At 51.8% G+C, this 17,586-nt stretch overlaps 5 protein-coding genes and 1 non-coding gene across 6 annotated transcripts; 2 read left to right on the plus strand and 4 right to left on the minus strand.

The window, feature by feature from the left end:
* Window positions 1-1,557: 1,557 nt before the first annotated feature.
* On the minus strand, window positions 1,558-1,629 carry EV422DRAFT_t136. The gene has a single exon. It is a non-coding gene; the product is annotated as a tRNA-Gln (tRNA).
* Window positions 1,630-1,758: 129 nt separating this feature from the next.
* On the minus strand, window positions 1,759-4,532 carry EV422DRAFT_274057 (uncharacterized protein). Its single transcript, XM_053065894.1, has 9 exons — window positions 4,304-4,532; window positions 4,064-4,235; window positions 3,967-4,002; window positions 3,593-3,896; window positions 3,393-3,531; window positions 2,843-3,321; window positions 2,697-2,784; window positions 2,476-2,635; window positions 1,759-2,406 (listed from the first exon to the last, which is right to left on the minus strand). Exons 1-9 carry the CDS (start codon window positions 4,466-4,468, stop codon window positions 1,889-1,891), a joined length of 2,061 nt encoding a protein of 686 aa, XP_052921859.1. The 5' UTR covers window positions 4,469-4,532; the 3' UTR covers window positions 1,759-1,888.
* Window positions 4,533-4,798: 266 nt separating this feature from the next.
* EV422DRAFT_274037 (heme peroxidase) lies at window positions 4,799-7,895 on the minus strand. The gene is made up of 12 exons (XM_053065893.1): window positions 7,517-7,895; window positions 7,214-7,444; window positions 6,808-7,148; window positions 6,728-6,746; window positions 6,496-6,654; window positions 6,363-6,429; window positions 6,109-6,299; window positions 5,910-6,031; window positions 5,602-5,837; window positions 5,391-5,523; window positions 4,938-5,303; window positions 4,799-4,870 (listed from the first exon to the last, which is right to left on the minus strand). The coding sequence occupies exons 1-11, from the start codon at window positions 7,793-7,795 to the stop codon at window positions 5,117-5,119; spliced, it is 1,965 nt and encodes a 654-aa protein (XP_052921860.1). The 5' UTR covers window positions 7,796-7,895; the 3' UTR covers window positions 4,799-4,870; window positions 4,938-5,116.
* Window positions 7,896-8,100: 205 nt separating this feature from the next.
* EV422DRAFT_274072 (uncharacterized protein) lies at window positions 8,101-9,084 on the plus strand. The gene has a single exon (XM_053065895.1). The coding sequence runs from the start codon at window positions 8,311-8,313 to the stop codon at window positions 8,977-8,979; it is 669 nt and encodes a 222-aa protein (XP_052921861.1). The 5' UTR covers window positions 8,101-8,310; the 3' UTR covers window positions 8,980-9,084.
* A 220-nt stretch (window positions 9,085-9,304) lies between these two features.
* EV422DRAFT_571420 (pectin lyase fold/virulence factor) lies at window positions 9,305-10,681 on the plus strand (the record flags this gene model as incomplete). The annotated part of the gene is made up of 5 exons (XM_053072991.1): window positions 9,305-9,670; window positions 9,728-9,937; window positions 10,004-10,104; window positions 10,143-10,205; window positions 10,459-10,681. The coding sequence occupies 5 exons, from the start codon at window positions 9,305-9,307 to the stop codon at window positions 10,679-10,681; spliced, it is 963 nt and encodes a 320-aa protein (XP_052921862.1).
* Window positions 10,682-11,619: 938 nt separating this feature from the next.
* On the minus strand, window positions 11,620-14,270 carry EV422DRAFT_274102 (uncharacterized protein). The gene is made up of 3 exons (XM_053065896.1): window positions 14,090-14,270; window positions 12,003-13,978; window positions 11,620-11,902 (listed from the first exon to the last, which is right to left on the minus strand). Exons 1-3 carry the CDS (start codon window positions 14,090-14,092, stop codon window positions 11,890-11,892), a joined length of 1,992 nt encoding a protein of 663 aa, XP_052921863.1. The 5' UTR covers window positions 14,093-14,270; the 3' UTR covers window positions 11,620-11,889.
* Window positions 14,271-17,586: the final 3,316 nt, after the last annotated feature.

The raw sequence follows: 17,586 nt of genomic DNA on the forward strand, positions 1-17,586 counted from the left end.
AAAGAGATTCCAGTGATCTGAATCGCTACGACGTGCGTTATCTTCAGCACCCGATGTCCATCTCCCTAGTAATAGATACATCATCGACGGGGAACCCGCTAGCATCTTCCTCATCATATGGCGGCAAAGCAGTCCAAGCTGCGGCGCCGTCCTCCACGGAATCCGCTCTCCACCCTTCCGGAGTGGTGAAGACGAAAGTGTGGGGTACGCCGTCCCGAATCCAAAATGACCAGGAAAATATGTCTAGGAGCTGGTGGACGGTGGAGGTCAGCATGAGCTGCGCACGTCATACGCACGCTTGTTGGCAATGGCGTGCGGAGTCTCAAGCCACTGCGCGGCGCGGCGGTCCTTAAAGCAAGAGAAGGCATCTAGACGTTCGACACGACGTCAGGGCGTGTTGAATGATGGAGATACCGGGACGCCAGGAGTTATGGATGCCCGATTGACCAAGTGGCAATACCACGGCATGGCCGCCTTCATCAGATCTTCCCCTCGATCCCTTAAGTAGCTTCAGTAGTGTCCATCGCTTCATCAGATCTTTCCCTTAATCACCTCGGTCATTATCCTTGGTCAATCGCCATCGCTCAGCATCAGTACCTTCCTTCGATCCGTCCCGATCGCGCAAGGGTCGGTCGATGTAGTCATCACAGGGGATGACGAGCATCTGCGATCTATCACAGGGTAGAATGTGCTGCTTGTGCTACACTCAAGGGCTACTTGCTTCCCGTCGTCCATTTGCAGCAAATGATCTTGTTCGGATCAATTGTCGAAAGAGTCGTGCAGACGGGGCCGGTGGCGCGCGCTTTCGCCGAAGGCCTCCGATGTGCCTCCGAAGGCCTCTCTCATGGGGAAGGGCTCCTTCGAGTGGAAAATGGGTTCGGCTTGCGTGCCTCACGCACTCACGCCCGGCCGTACACTCCTCCTTCCTTCACGCCACCTTGTTCTGCTTCGGTTGTAGCGGACTTTGGAAGGTAGATGGTAAAGCTGAGGCATTGAACGCACCCCAAAGCCTGTCGGAATCCCGTGCGATTCCTGGTTAAAAAAACCGCCACAGATGCGTCCGTGACCGGGAAGACCGATGTTGCAACAACCTCAAACCAGTGTCCGGGTTCCATGGCAGCCCGGAAGACAAAAGCAATTGTCTGCTTGCTTTGATTCAGTAATCCGATTCTGACCACGGTGCAGATGACGGTGGGTGGAATATGGCAGCGAGAAGGCTTGCTCACACCCGTGGTGGCTATGCTCGGAATAATGTCTGGGGCGTCGTAACCAGATTTGTGGCCAGTATATACTGTTTGGCGTAGTGGCGAATCTTCCTGGTCTGCAGACGTGCAGGTCACCGGTTCGATTCCCACGTCCTTCAGCTCAGAGTATGACCGCGACAGTTGTATGTTACCTGAATGCACTTTCTTTTTGCTTCTGTAACACTCCCTTTGTAAACACTCGCGCTTAACCGAGCCTCTCCGCTCTTCATTCAACGTGCGGTGTGGGGAAGCGGGTCGATGCTAGTGAGAAGTGTGGTTTCGCTCCGAAAAAAGACCAAGAGGAAAAAAGAGAAGGTCTCGCCGAGAATCGAACTCGGGTCGTGAGATTCAGAGTCTCAAGTGCTAACCGCTACACCACGAAACCGCAGATGTTTTGCGATGATGTTTAAACTACAGATTCGTAAATACGCGGGAGTCGCAATTCATTTCCCGAAGTTGATGATACGCGGTGTCAAAACTGGTCGGAGAGCTTTGGGCCTCTCGCCCAACAACCATTTTATTTTCACCTTATATTGGCCATAACTTTATAGATGGGAATTACAGAACAAGCAGATTTTATGCCCAAAAATCGTACATACTGCCACATTGTTCTTCACCGGCGCTCCCATCACCACTGCAAAAACTTACAGCACATGCAAAACATTATCCGGCACATGAAAACTCTCCAAAATCTCTGCAACCGCTGTGTTGAACCCCGGTGGTCCACACACCACAATGCACAAACTATCCCACGGGTATTCATTCACCCAGTTGCACCTGCCCAGATTCCCCCCTTCCAGATCCGCTGTTCCGTCGACGGACGGCAGCTTCCTGTCGAGCAATGTCTTCAAATCTTCCGGTAATATCTCTTTGATATGCTGCCGGGTGACGCGGCCTTTTGATCCAGTCCATGAAGCAGATGGACTGGAGAGGATGTGAGATACGCGTAAGGACCCTTGCTCGGCGCGTTCCATGCATGCGAGCTCGGTGATTAGGAACATCTCTTCCTCGGAGCGGTTCGACCATAGGAGCCGGAGATGCGATCTGAGGAGACCTTTGCGGGCGCTTGTTGGTGTGGATGCTCGTACTCGCTGCTCGGGTTGACTGTTGCGTTGGCCAAATTGGCGATAGAAATCTAGGATTTGGAGCATGGGTGTGATTCCTGCTCAGATCATGATTGATTAGTTCGACGTTCAATGATGTTCAATTGCGAGTGGAGCAAAACACATACCTGTCCCAGCTGCAATCATAACGACGTTAGGGTAACAGCCGTCCTCAGAATCCGGATGGATCAGAGGCGTAACGATATGACTTTCCGGATTTGTCATGTCCACAAGGTCGCCGACGGCGACCTCGTCCAAAGGAGCTGTGACAAGCCCGGCGGGGTATATCTGGAGAACGACTATGTGAGTACATTTTGAGTGCCCACGCTCATACATGAGAGGCACGCACCTTAATGTATAGATCGATGCAATCATCATTCGGGCTCTTAATTGGCGTATACTCTCTGATGTGGATTGTGCCCGACTTGTCTCTCAATCTGATATCAAGGCAACGATCAGACCATGCACTGGTTTCTGGGACAGACGAGAACGCACCGCAAAGTCACTGCATCCCCAGGCTCAATATCCACCGGAATCGTCTGCTTCAACCGAAACCGAAACTTTCGCACCGGCATGGGTGCATTGAAAGCCGTCACCGTCGTCTTCTCAACAAGCGTCGCTCCAGCGCCTCTCGACGCGGAAGTATTCAGAGATGTATGTGAAGTTTCCGACGTCGTTGACGGTGGAGAGAGAATGAACTTCCGCGGACCCGTGTCGGATGGTGGTAATAACGGCTGAGATAATGCGGCCGAAGCTATGATTTTGGGTCCCAGTCCTGATTTCGTGGGTTTGTAAGGCCCCTTCTTGGCCTCGAATGATGTAGAAGCTTCTTGAATGGCGGCCGGGACAATGCTGCTTCGACGACGGGCTAGTGCAGGAGGAGCCGCGCTCACGCTTAGGATCGACCGTCCCATCTCGGTCACCTTTTCCTTAGGGAGGCACGCAATGACCAGGCTGCTGAGTTTATTCATGGCCTTGATGGAGAGTTGATTAGTCCGTGAGCTTCATGTAAATGCACATGTCAGAGCAACCAAATCTAACTTACAAACCGGCTATGCATGTGAATACCGCCGTTTTTCACTTTGCCCAGGAATGCGTTTGTGGCGTCCATGCCAACATAATCTTCCAGTAACCGACGGCCACCGGGATGCTGATCAAAATAGCCGTTCAAATCCATGACCAGTCTAGTGTGAAGTCAGAGGTTCGATCTCCATCTCAAAGAACACAAAGCCACCGTCTACATACCCTCCGATCAAAATCCAAGGCTTTCCGTCCATGCACGATTGCTCAAAATCCTCCAGTGTTATCTCGCGTGCGGGTTCTTTGATCTGCACATCCTCGGTGAACTGCACAACGCCGACATTCTCCTCTGTGTTTCGCTCGACCCATTTGCCGAGACGGCTTTGCAAGAACCGGTCAAGGAAGCGGTTTGCGAAATCGCCGAGGTAGGCCTGGATTGATTTGATGCCCAGCAGGATGACGACGAGCAGACCGAAGTAGCCTAGGTAGAGGGAGGGCCAGATCTTGCTGGTGGAGCCGTAGCTTGCGGCTGGGTGGTTTGAATCGTATCAGTACGGATGAAGTATCAAAGAGCACTGTGCTTCTTGGAGAAATCTTACCCAAGTCCTGCACGCCGTACCAGCCATTTAGGATGCCTACGAACTCGTTTAGTCATTTGAAGCCCGGTTATCGCTATAAGCGCCGCTTTACACGTACCCAGTACATAGGTCAAGTAAGACCCGAGTTTGTGAACCGACCGCATTCCTTGGGAGTATCTCGCAAAGATCCGCCAGTCTTTCTGCGCAAGAAATCCTACCGTCCCGCCCGCGATTCCGACGCAGGCGGTAGCCACGCCGATTTTGATATGATCGTACGTGTGCATCTTCAACTGGATAACAAGTATCACTTTAATTCTCCGTTAAAGCTGCTGCCGTCGAGCCCAACTCCAAACCTTACAATAAACTCGTCATACGAGACGGCAATGTGTCGCAACGTAAACGCAAACTCTCCCAGCGCAAAGCTCATGAAGAACTTGTGCCAGCCCAACCACAGATCAGCACGTTTTCCATAACGGGCAATATAGATCCCCACAGGTATCATCACGAAGAGAATCAGGAGCATGTCGCCTGCGTGCCATCTGGTTTCGGGAACGAGCAGTATTGGTGTACGAAAGGGTAAATGAACCCTTATCGCATAGAACACTTACATCCGGAAAAAGACGTCGAAATCGTGGGAGTCCGTGATCGCAACCGACGACGAGCCACTACTCCCCGACCCAACCCGAATATTCAATTTTACCTGAAACCGGTTACCGGCCCCATGATATGCCAACTTCTTGTCGGATGACGAATACGCAAAGATCACCGGAAGCGTTGCACTCGTGCTGCTGATCTCCTTGTCGCAGGCGTCGCCGGTGCTGAGTTTGCGGGTGAATGCGAAGGCGCGGGTGGAGGACCAGTCTGCTGTCACATCTTTCATGTTTGTGATGTCGTTTGTGCAGCCTTGGCTGACATCCGTTGGTGGCTATGAGTCGATGAGAAGATGGAGTAAGGGTATGCGGGGTGACCCACAGCATTATATGACCCTTTACCTGTGTATACGATGTGGAGTACAAATCGTGAACACTCCAGGTTCCATCGTCGTCCTCATAAACCGCATACATGTCTGCGTTCGTCATGGTATCACCGATCCCGAATGCAAACCTACCGCCCGCGTTCGTCAAAGATCGGTCCTTTTCTCACCCAAAGTACATGGAAGCCCTTCAGTTTCTTACCACCCGCTGTAATTCGAGGCAATAACAAAATCCACCGTTTTCGCAGTGACATCGATGTAGTATTGCAAGATCAGCCCTGTCGTCAATTGAACGGTTTGTTTCGCGGAGCCCTGGGTCGTGCCAGTTGATGTGCTGCTCGTGGTCACTCCGCGAAGAGCATCAATTGTGGTTGCGTCCGCCCAGCTGTGGCGCAATAGAAGAACCTGTTTCAGTAGGTGATCCAACGGACGCGGAGAACGTGCCAGCTCCACCGCAGCCCTAGTGACGCACCTAAACGCGCTTTCTGGAAAGGCGGCGATATCCGTATTCCACAGGATTATGTTTGACAAGGTCACATTGTTTAAATCCTTGGTGTCTTGGGCGTTGAGCACATCGGGGAGTTGATACCAGAACGCATCACCGTCTAGGATGCATAACAGCGTGAGTTTCTCTCCAGTATATCCTACATTCAAATATCACATCCTCCTCCTCCACCGCTCACCCCGTAACCTCATAAACTGAGTCATGATCGACGCCTTGAACAACGGCCCCACTAGCCCAGATTCAGCATCCTCGGCTAATCCGCCCACATACGGCTCTATGTTGTCGATATTCCCTTCATACGCATCATAGAGAGCTTTCTGTAGAACCTCGTCGGCGGTGATGTCGGCGAATGCATAAACTTTCGTGAGGCCGAAACTCTTCCTGCATTCGTTATAGCTGGGGAGACCGATATCTCTGTGGGCAATTGGTTTTTCCAGGATTAAGCCTCAGTCTGCCAGGGCATCGCCTGATTCGCAAAGCACTGACCGGCCCCTCTGGATGTTGAAAGCCGCCAGATCGAAGAAAAGCTGCGGCTTCAGCCCGAATGGAGCTGCCGGCATGAATTGACGGAGGTCATCGACAAGAACTACGTCTGCGGCTTGTTCCAGCTTTTGAGGTTTGGCAATTCAATGATGAGCGTGACTTCCTTTGCACCGCACACAACATTCTCCGAAACCCAACTCACCTGTGCCACCAAGCCTCGAAGAATCGGCTCGATACCATCAGTCACGACGGCGGCAGGGTTCGTGATCGCGTCGCGGAGAATTAGATGCCCCTTTGGGAATGGCGCCCATTTCTCGTCAAGACGTGGTATGATGGGGCTGATTGCGCTGTGGCCGTAGCGGAAGGATGCTCCCCAGAAAAGCATGTCAATAGCTGTGAGAGTAAACGGTCGATGAGCAGAGAGTAAAGCGCATAGGAGGTGGACCGGTAACTCACCGGGATCTATCGATGCGTTGTAACCCTTATATGCTGGAAGTGGCTGGCCCAGCAATCGAGGAAGATACTAAGGACATTGCATCAGTTGAAACTCTCGAATCGCAATATGACGGACGTAATTATAGGTAGCCACCTCGGAGTACGTGACTTTTTGAATGCAAGCGACGACCCACGTTCTGGCCATCTGAAAGAGAGCCTCATCTGTGGCATTTGGATATAGTTTCAGATACTGAGCAGCACGACGGTTGTGCTCTCGCATGAATAACGTTTGGATTGAGAGCAGCGCTGGATTCTTGACAAAGGAAAACGTCGGTAAGTGGATGCTAAGCTGGTGAAGGCCGATTATACACGTAATGATAGATCACCTCATTCGCACGGACATCCCTACGCAAAGCAATTCGTCAATATGAGATCACAATTACTCATACTCGTTGCCAACTCTCACCCAGCCAGGAAGGTTCGGGGTTTCAATCCCAACATGATATCCGGCGTACTTTCTGGCCGAAAAGGTAGAAGATTTCCCTTGTACGTTCTGAACAGCCCGTTGGAGAACGTCCGTAGCATCGCAGCACGCTCGTCATCTGCACCGTAAACCTGTGACCCGTCCACCCATGCCGATTGCTTGTTGTGGAACACACGCTCGTGCGTCGTCGGATCGGGGGTGTAGTTGATGCGGGTGAACTTCATAGTTGCTGTTCCCGTGCTCCCTGGGTCGTAGACTGGATCGCCAGATGGTACGCCGATGTTGAAGGACTCGGAGGCATTATTTTCAACATGGATGATGTCCTATAATCGCTGACACATTAGCCCCCAGCATCCGACAACACATCCCATTCTCAATCCTTACTGACATGAGCCATAAATTGTCCCCAGAAAGCCAGCATATTCGACACCTTCTCCACGTTCGGCACATCGTCCCCTGCACTTCCCATCACTGTATTCGACACATGTCGTGCACTTGGGTAGGTGGAGTTCCCCGTCCCTATCGGCGCGCCAATGCCGTCGACATAACGTGATCCCCGAACTTCGATCCGGCCAAATGGCGTCCCGTACGAGCCCCAAGCGGGATTAGCCGCATTGTTCTGCATGGCACATGTATATACGGGTGAGTTTCAAAATCTCATTAATCCCTCCGGCGCAACGATTTTTATTACCCCACTTCCGTCGAAATGCCGGTAGGCAGCGCGTGTAGCGCCAAAAAGTTGCTCAAAGAGCAGGTAGCATAACCACGGCTTCATGTCGAGCGGTGTATACGGGCTCCAGAGCGGCCAAAAATTCCGATTTTGATCCCTTTTGCAGAGTTGCCGCGTCCATAGCAGAGTTGTGATAATATCGTGCAGAGAGGTTAAGGCACTGGTAGATTGCATCCCGTTACCGAGAAGGGCCCAGAACCAGCTTTTCCGGACGACATAACAAATAGTTGCTGCCCGCATCTCCGGTCCGTCATTCAAGGACCATAGGTTAACTCTATTGTATCATTTCCACCGGCCACTAAAGCCATGGTGACATAGCATATGCGGCATTGAGATCGAGAGAGATTCGGAAATGCCCTGATTCTATCTCTCGGAAGGTATTCCGCTAGTCCCAATACCTTGCACTCACAGTCAAAATGGGGAAAGATACGCGTGACGTCAGCAGTCAAGGGGTGCATTCTCCCCTGTTCTCGCCCCATTTCGACATTATACTTTCTAAACGTTTGCGCTATTTGCGTTCAGCACCAAGACGACCACATGCGCCCCACTTTACTGAACGGTTTTGAAGTGCATATAAGGTCTCGCCCAAAAGATTTTTCCCCTCCTATAAATGAACCCAGTAGTAGACCTCGCATTTAGACGTATTTCGAGGCGCTATTTCAAACCAATTGGCAGAGGTCAGCCATAGCAATGCCTATCCGTGAGGTGGCTGGGCCCATTGGCCTGCATTGTGGCGCTTATGGCGATTGGTGGTGATGTTGCGCTGGCCGCAACTACGTACGACCTTGAAGATCACCGCAACTGCGAAGGTCACATCGACTACAAAAGTTACCACTCCGATCGCATCGACAGCGAAGGTAACATCGACGCCGAAGCCGTCACCTATCCTTACTTCGACGCTAAAGCCATCTGACTCCCAGTACATCAACACCAAAGCCGACCACCCCTCCCGTTACATCAACACCAAAGCCGCCACCCCTCCTGTGACATCAGCGCCCAAACCATCTACTCCGCCCGTGACAGCTACGCCAAAGTCGTCCAACCACCCCGTGACATCTATGCTAAAGCCGTCAACTCCCACCATTGATCGTCGACGCCACGATCTGTCAGGAGCAGTGTCACATCGTCAAGCAGGCCGCTTTCTTCTGTGCCTTCCGCAACTCCCATTGTGTCATCAGGCAGGCCGATCTCGTCGACGCCTGTCGCCACTCAAGTCGCGCCCGCTTCGTCGTCCTATTCGCCTCCTCCGGTATCCTCACACTCGACGCCTGCCGCATCATCCCTTAGGCCTAATTCACCAGCTTATTCGGCTTTTCCTTCGTCTTCACCAGCATACTCCCCACCTGCCGCTTCTTCTGCCGGGTCGACTGTTTCCTCATACTTGCCCCCTCCGGCATCTGGTTCTCCGTGGTACCCGGGTGTGAGCACCTTCATCGCATCAGACGCACATAGACCCAGCAGCTCCTTTGCAGCTTACAGTCCCCCGCCCTCAGCTGGTGATGCCTCATTTTCACCGCTACAAACGGCCTCATTTTCACCGCTACAGGGCGGCGATGCTCCTTCATCTAGCTGGGACTCCGCGTTTGCATCCCCGAGTTGCCGAGTTACCGGAGTGACCCGTGTACAGCTGGGTGTCACCATCGCCCAGCGCATGGGATGCTGCTTCGCCTTCCACCGATTTTGGAGCTCATAGTTCTTTCCCATCGGATTGGCCATCTGGATCGCCGCAACCTTCCGCCTCCCAAAGCCATGGTCGTCTGCATCGCCGTGGGCATCTGCGCCGCCCTCATCATCTCTCTTATCGGTCTCTGCACCGTCCTCAGCCATCTATCCTCCTCCTTCCCTACCCTCAACCCCGATTGCTTCCTCGCCGATCTTTTCACAGCCGAACTATTCTCAATCCTCTCCGGCCGTCATAAGCCTCTCTCCGTCCGCACCAGCACCAGCACCAACACCCACTACCTCGCAGGAGCGTCACCTGCGCTTCCAGGATGTCAGCTACAGAAATATTTGCGGCTCTTCAATGCTGCCAAATTTCATATCACGGTCATTGGCAATCACAACGAGCTGTGGAACATCCGGGTCGAGGCCGCATTTCTGTGCCGTCATTTCTTGGTTTGATTATCCATTCTTGGCGGGGCATTGCAGAACTGAAATCTTGCGACGTAACAGAAACGGACGGCTTTGTCATCCGAGTCCAACTACGTGCACGACGTCTATGTCCGCAACGGCGACGAATGCTTCACGGTCAAAACGCCCACCAACAACTTCCGCGGCGAAAACATCTTTTGCAACAATACGGCTGGCAACAATATCGGGTCGTTTGGAAATGGCCCCGTGCCTGTGAGGGTTTCCAATGTGTATTATCGGAATGTCACGCTGGTAAGAACATTGTGACACTTTATGATCATTTTTTTGAACTTCTGCCTTGCACTTGTTTCCATCCAGATTGGTCCAGCCTCCGCCGGGATCATGCACAAGGCGTACATCATCAACAATGGATATGTGACGAACGTCACTTACGAGGACTTCCGGATGGAGTCCGCTGCGTGAGTCCTAGGTAGCTAACCGGCTCCCCGGATTTTAGGTACCCGATTTCCATCAACCCATTCTGGTGTGGCAAAGGCGATTGCGGAAACACCTATGGAAAGTAAGTGTGATTTCCGATTGACCTCTGGCTTCGAGTGCGGCTGCAAACGCGGGTCGTCATAAACCTTGGCATGTGGAAAAGATTTAGTCTGGGGAAGCTCTACAGTGCGGTCGGAGTGAGGGCTTCAGATAACGGTGGACCTAGAGGCATGGAATCTGATGTGAACGACCGTATCCGCGTGCGATGGGGCCAGAACGGCGGCCATTTGTCTGGCCGACGTCCTCCCATGCTAACGTTCACCCATCCCTCCCAGCCTTACATTCAGCAACATAACATACCGCAATTTCAAAATTTACGGCAAAAACGACAAACCCAGAGCGCTCGTCCAAATGAAGTGCATCAGCTCAACGCAATCCCCCATCGGCAAAATTCAGTGCTCCAACATCAAGCTCTGTAACGTCGACAGGAGTCAGGCGGTTGGGTATGGCGCGGACGACGTTACCAATGTTAGTGGTCATACTACGAATTGCAAGTAGGTTTGTAGATGCGGCGGACGATGCGGGCAGTCTGACTTCGAGTTGCACTATTCGAGGCAAACTCCTTAACCACTCGGACACAGTGTCGTGAATCAAACCTGAAAGATTGTGTGCCGTTGGGAAACGCACGCCTCCTGAAGCGTGGAAAGAATGCTTGATATTTGTTGCAGCAGCTGTGAAAAGTAATCCGACCTCTGAAGAAGGAGAGAGTTCCTCGACCGCACGGCTTAGGATCGCGGCGAGAAGGCGTACCATACCGGTGCACTTCATGCCCAATGGCAGCACAAAGGCAGGAGAACGGCAGGAGAGCGCCTGAAGAATGTGCACATTCCCAAACCCGGCATGATAAGAGTCGGTACACTTCCCGTTGTGTCCTTGTCAATTGTTCCAAAGAGAAGAAACCTATCTCCCAATCCATGTCCGCCATTGTTCGAAAAACCTCACCGCCTCAATCACGGTTTGGCCGATTGTTGGAAGAAAAAAAAAAAAGAAGTGAACCAATGCATTCATTGGTTTCGATTGTACCCAAAAAAAAAACTGGTCCATTCCGTCCGTCCTTGTCCGAATTTTTCAAATAAGTCCTTTTCCAATTGTTTGAAAGACAAAAAATTGGTTCAATCGTGGTTCTTCCTTTGTTCCCGTTTCTCCTGTGCTTCGGATCCGTTTTGAAGGAGCTAGAGCGGAGAAAGGCGTGTCGTGCTTATGTCAGCTCCGACGGTATTCGACGGTTCACAATCGTTGAACGAAAGAATAACCAGATGTATGACACAAACGTAGAAAGCTAGGGTTAGGAGTCAGAAGGAACGGCAGTCAAATGAAGTTGCCCAGGGGTAGGGGAGGACAAACGGGTATCGCAGATAACAGGCATAACAGGAACGCAGCTAGGAGGGAGGAAGACCGAGGGAGGAGGAAATAAGGTACAATCAAAACCACGTCCATATCTCAAGGTCCACCAGAGAAAAAGGTTTCGTGCAGCTGTTCTCGATGCTGGTGTGACAGGGGTGTGACAGGGGTTCGCCACAGCATCCTGTGGTAACCAAGCCTCCTTTGACTTCCTCCGCCATCTTTTGTCTAGGTGAGGGTACCACGATGCAGGCCGCGGGGCGTGGTATACGCAGTTGGGATATCTTCGGGCGAGTAGAATGGGGGAGTTCGCCCTCTTTCCGAAAATCAATGAGCGGGCGGTATCGCATTCACGCCGATGCTTTTCAGGCGTCGTAGCTGCAGATGAAAGCACAGATTAAGCCTGACCTGTCTAAATGACCCGACGCAAAGAACTGTGAAAATATCCAGAGCCAGTTTTGCACAAGGAACAACTCACCGATTCTCCCTCCGAAACAACAGCGAAGCAGCCGCCCCAACCTCCCCAAACTCGAAACCAAACCCATCTTCTTCTCTCCTTACGGGCCCGTTCGCATTACCACAATCTGCCGCCGATTTCCGTACTGTCGATCGCTCAGCGGTATCCACCTCTATCCGCACATCCTCCCTCGCGTGGTACGACCCGACCGCCCTTTCCCTCGCCTCTGCCAGTGCCGCTATGGCTCTGAGCCGGTATGCATTCACATCCATAGGCATACCAGGACTCCTCCTCCTCCGTCTTCTTTCACTGTCACTACGGCCCAACACGCCATCCCCGTCGCGGTACTTCCTCGTGCTGTTCCGCGCGTACGTATTCCCCGTGCCTTTATCGTGGTCAGTGAAGCGGGATGGGCGTGGAGATAGGGATCGGGTTCGGTCTCGTTCTGGATTGGGGAGGGTGGAGGAGGGGCGGGATCGTGTGGCGTGTGGGGGGATGGTGGTGAGGGTGGTGTCGCGGTGATGGGAAATGGGCCGTGGACGAGTAAGGGTGGTGTCGCGGTTGGAGTGTGCTGCAGCTGTCGTTGGTGTTGTGATTGGATTGGGAGAACGTTGAGCGCCGCTTCTATCCATACGGGTGCTGTCATGACGCGACGGCGCTGATGAGAGGCTCCGGTCCGCATTGGCCATCAGCGTTTCGTCTATCCCCACCCGGCCGTCTTGCATGGTGGAGGGTGGGGTCGATACACCGGATCCGGTGTCCGCAGCAGCAAAATAAGCCTGCATAGCAGAAACCGCCTCCTCATCATAAGCCGGCGGGACGTGCGGATGTGGTGTTGATTGAGTGCGCGTGCTGTCCCGGTAGAACTGATCGCGCTCTCGCGCACGGTCAATGAGAGCCGCTGCTGTCGGGCGGGTCGACTTTGACTGTTTTGGTTTCGGTTGTGGTAATCCGGGCTCGGTTTTGATCTTCACGGCGTCCTCTACCTGCACTGTCGGTTGCTCGACCATTTCGTTCTTGATGTCAGGCACCGCAGCAACGCTGTTCTCGGGTTTGATAACCTTATCTTCAGGGATTGTGACAAGAGGTACTTCACTAGCTGCGCAACTGACGACACCCGGGACGCCCGGCGGGTCAGGCGTGCGACGCCACATTAGGAGTGGGTCGAAAATGATCTCGGGTTGTGGGCCCCAGCCTTGGACAGTCTTTTCTTTCGCAATCCCATTCCCCGTTCTCTCATCCCATCGCAGCTTGTACTCGTCAAACCGACTTACATCCGGTTCTGGTAGAAAATCCTGGCCGTCAAAACCGCCTACACGTAGTCGAGAGTGGGTGTCGCTGCTGTTGCTGCCAAGACCGGCCATGCTGTTTCCCATTCCGCTGTTGTGAGTAGCCAGTCCGATGTTTGCGGCAGCGGTGTTGAGGTTGTTCGGCCGATCGTGCCAAGTAGACCCCCGCATCTGCATGGGCTTGCCCATTCCCGGGCCGTATGCGCTACCGCGCATAGCTGCTGCATTCGCACGAGCATTGTTGCCGAGTGAGTAGTCTCGTCCGCCGGGTATCATGCCGCCCATCATCCTCATACCATTCATCCCGTATCCAACACCGACGCCGCCCATTCCGACCTTCACGCCGTCATACGTCCCGAGTACACCCGCAGGTGGATACGCCATCATATTCATTCCCATATCCATTTCCATGCCCATGCCCATGCTCATCCCAATCGTCGCATTCGGGTATCCTCCACCATGGTATCCCATCCCCATCTGATATGCTGCTTGTCCGCCCGCCATGCCCATATGCGGGCCTGCTGCTCCCCAACCTCCCGGATCCAGTCCCACGGGGCTGTATTGATTCATAAAGTCTGGCTCGTCGTATGGATTGGGCATCATTCCTCCTCCTCCTCCGTAGCCGTATAGGTCCGGAAATACAGGCCCGCCGCCCCCGCCTCCTCCGCGCCCGTTGCGGAACCCAATAGAGTCATCGTAGAATCGGTTCTGATAGACAGACACCAGGAAGGAAGAGCAGTTAGAAGAGGTATCAGGGTACGGACCTGTAGGTCTGTATATGGGATCGATCGCTAGAGCCTTGGAGCAGCACGTACGTACCATTCTGGATGGAGTAAACAGCAGCTGTGCTTTTTTTGGCTGACCCTCGTTTGCACATCAAACTGCTCAGAGCGGATATTTGAGCGACCAGACAGCTCTGACTCTATGGGTATATATGAGTGATGCAGATAAGTTGGTGGTTGCGCGTGTGTCTACAGGGAGGATTGGCAGGACAGGACAGCAGGACTCAGGACAACCCTGCACAGCCACCCGGACTCTGAGGACTATCACCATTGCAGACATCATTGTCACGGATTTCAACACCAGACACATACAGCATCGCGGTTGGCAACAGCACGGTTCCCCAGTGGCTGGACTTCGGCTCCCTGCTCTCCTTTTCGCTTTTGAGTTACTCTGGACTTGGGAATCAGCATGCCAAGGTATGGTACCTGATTCTCGCCACACCCAGACACGCCGTCTTCGGCGTGGCCTCTCACAGTGGCCTTGTACGGCGCGCACAAGAGCTGAAGATGTCTTCAACAATTGGAGCTGACTCTATCTTTCTCTCTATATCTTCACCACAAACTGGTGTGGTGCCTAGGCACAAGAAGGGTCGCGCTCGGGTGAACTTTCCTGGTTGTGATAAGAGATATGGGCAACGTTACGACCCTGGATGCATTGGATGTGGGGACGTTGGGTCTACGGGATTTTGGAGGGTTGGGAGGGAGATTTATCTTCGCTTGTTGGACTATGGGTATTGGCCCATGATGGGGCAGGGTGCATATGAACCATATGCGTGCGAGGGATGCATGCGGAGGTGGCGGAAGCTGGGCTGGACTGTAAGCGGCGTGGCTGTTGACGAGGAGGAGGGGAATGATGTCGTTGTTATGGTGAATGGTGAAGGAGAGAACCCATCCTTTGAAGTGATTGAGGATCCCAGGGTTAGGGTTACAGGACTGTTCCGGGTTATGGGTTATTTTTGGTGGTCCGGAAAGTGTCAAATAAAGTTGCTAGCAATGTTCAAGGGTGTCTTACGGTACTGTACATAGAAATTTGGGGCATGTTTTCCACTCAATGCTCCCGGAAAATCTGTTTTTCCGCTTTTTGACTATGAAAATGTCACCAAAACGCATTTTCTGAAACTCTGAGTGGATGGATTTTGCTTAAAGTTCAATATGTCTCAGAAAACATCCCCAGAAACATCTAGGAACCTTCATCTACTCTAGTATTTATCAACTCCTGGCACTTTTTGTTTCCAGGCAATATGGGGGTGTTCTGCAGTTGGTGTTATGGACGACGCGCCCATACCATAAGCTTACCTACTGACAGCCGCCAATGTCAACCGCCAAATGTCAAACGCCAATGTCAATGTCAATGTCAGTGTCAATGTCAGTGTCAATGTCAATGTCAATGCCACTCCCTCTCTCCTCTCATTTCGCCAATCCTCTTGCAATATCGCCACTCCTCCTCTCTCCTCTCATTTCGCCAATCCTCTTGCAATATCGCCACTCCTCCTCTCTCCTCTCATTTCGCCAATCCCCCCTCGGCTTCTCCACACCCCCCACTGCTTCCCCATAGCCAGCAGCTGTAGCAATGCTCTCTACGCTCGCCACGCACGCTCTAGGAGCATAGCTGGCGCCCCCCAGTCCCCTCTTGTTGTTGTTGTTCTCTGATCTGCTGGGTTGCCTATCTATAAATAGCCGGCCTCTTTTCGTCCATTCCCTTCCTCCCCAGCAGATCAGGGTTAGGGTTAGGGGTTAGGGTTAGGGTTAGGGTTAGGGTTAGGGTTAGGGTTAGGGTTAGGGTTAGGGTTAGGGTTAGGGGTTAGGGTTAGGGTTAGGGTTAGGGTTAGGGTTAGGGTTAGGGTTAGGGTTAGGGTTAGGGTTAGGGTTAGGGGTTAGGGTTAGGGGTTAGGGTTAGGGTTAGGGGTTAGGGTTAGGGTTAGGGTTACAGGACTGTTCCCGGTTATGGGTTATTTTTGGCCATCCAAAAAGTGTCATATAAAGTTGCTAGCAATGTTCAGGGGCATCTTACTGTAATGTGCTTCAAGTTTTGGGGCATGTTTTCCACTCAATGCCCCGGGAAAATCTGTTTTTCCGATTTTTGACTATGAAAATATTGCCAAAATGCATTTTCTGAAACTCTGAGTGGATGGATTTCGCTTAAAGTGGAATATGTCTCAGAAAACATCCCCAAAAACATCTAGGAACCTTCATCTACTCTAGTATTCATCAACTCCTGGCACTTTTTGTTTCCAGGCAATATGGGGGTGTTCTCCAGTTGGTGGCGAATGACTCATTTTGGTTTGCTCTCAATTTGCTACATGTTCAAGGGTTAGGGTTAGGGTTAGGGTTTTAGGGTTAGGGTTAGGGTTAGGGTTAGGGTTAGGGTTAGGGTTAGGGTTAGGGTTAGGGTTAGGGTTTAGGGTTAGGGTTAGGGTTAGGGTTAGGGTTAGGGTTAGGGTTAGGGTTAGGGTTAGGGTTAGGGTTAGGGTTAGGGTTAGGGTTAGGGTTAGGGTTAGGGTTACAGGACTGTTCCCGGTTATGGGTTATTTTTGGCCATCCAAAAAGTGTCATATAAAGTTGCTAGCAATGTTCAGGGGCATCTTACTGTAATGTGCTTCAAGTTTTGGGGCATGTTTTCCACTCAATGCCCCGGGAAAATCTGTTTTTCCGATTTTTGACTATGAAAATATTGCCAAAATGCATTTTCTGAAACTCTGAGTGGATGGATTTCGCTTAAAGTGGAATATGTCTCAGAAAACATCCCCAAAAACATCTAGGAACCTTCATCTACTCTAGTATTCATCAACTCCTGGCACTTTTTGTTTCCAGGCAATATGGGGGTGTTCTCCAGTTGGTGGCGAATGACTCATTTTGGTTTGCTCTCAATTTGCTACATGTTCAAGGGTTAGGGTTAGGGTTAGGGTTTTAGGGTTAGGGTTAGGGTTAGGGTTAGGGTTAGGGTTAGGGTTAGGGTTAGGGTTAGGGTTAGGGTTAGGGTTAGGGTTAGGGTTAGGGTTAGGGTTAGGGTTAGGGTTAGGGTTAGGGTTAGGGTTAGGGTTAGGGTTAGGGTTAGGGTTAGGGTTAGGGTTACAGGACTGTTCCCGGTTATGGGTTATTTTTGGCCATCCAAAAAGTGTCATATAAAGTTGCTAGCAATGTTCAGGGGCATCTTACTGTAATGTGCTTCAAGTTTTGGGGCATGTTTTCCACTCAATGCCCCGGGAAAATCTGTTTTTCCGATTTTTGACTATGAAAATATTGCCAAAATGCATTTTCTGAAACTCTGAGTGGATGGATTTCGCTTAAAGTGGAATATGTCTCAGAAAACATCCCCAAAAACATCTAGGAACCTTCATCTACTCTAGTATTCATCAACTCCTGCACTTTTTGTTTCCAGGCAATATGGGGGTGTTCTCCAGTTGGTGGCGAATGACTCATTTTGGTTTGCTCTCAATTTGCTACATGTTCAAGGTTAGTTAGGGTTAGGGTTAGGGTTAGGTTAGGGTTAGGGTTAGGGTTAGGTTAGGGTTAGGGTTAGGGTTAGGGTTAGGG

This window comes from Fimicolochytrium jonesii (assembly GCF_025526975.1).
Source record: "Fimicolochytrium jonesii strain JEL569 chromosome Unknown EV422scaffold_33, whole genome shotgun sequence".
NCBI classification, from domain to species: Eukaryota; Fungi; Chytridiomycota; class Chytridiomycetes; order Spizellomycetales; family Powellomycetaceae; genus Fimicolochytrium; species Fimicolochytrium jonesii.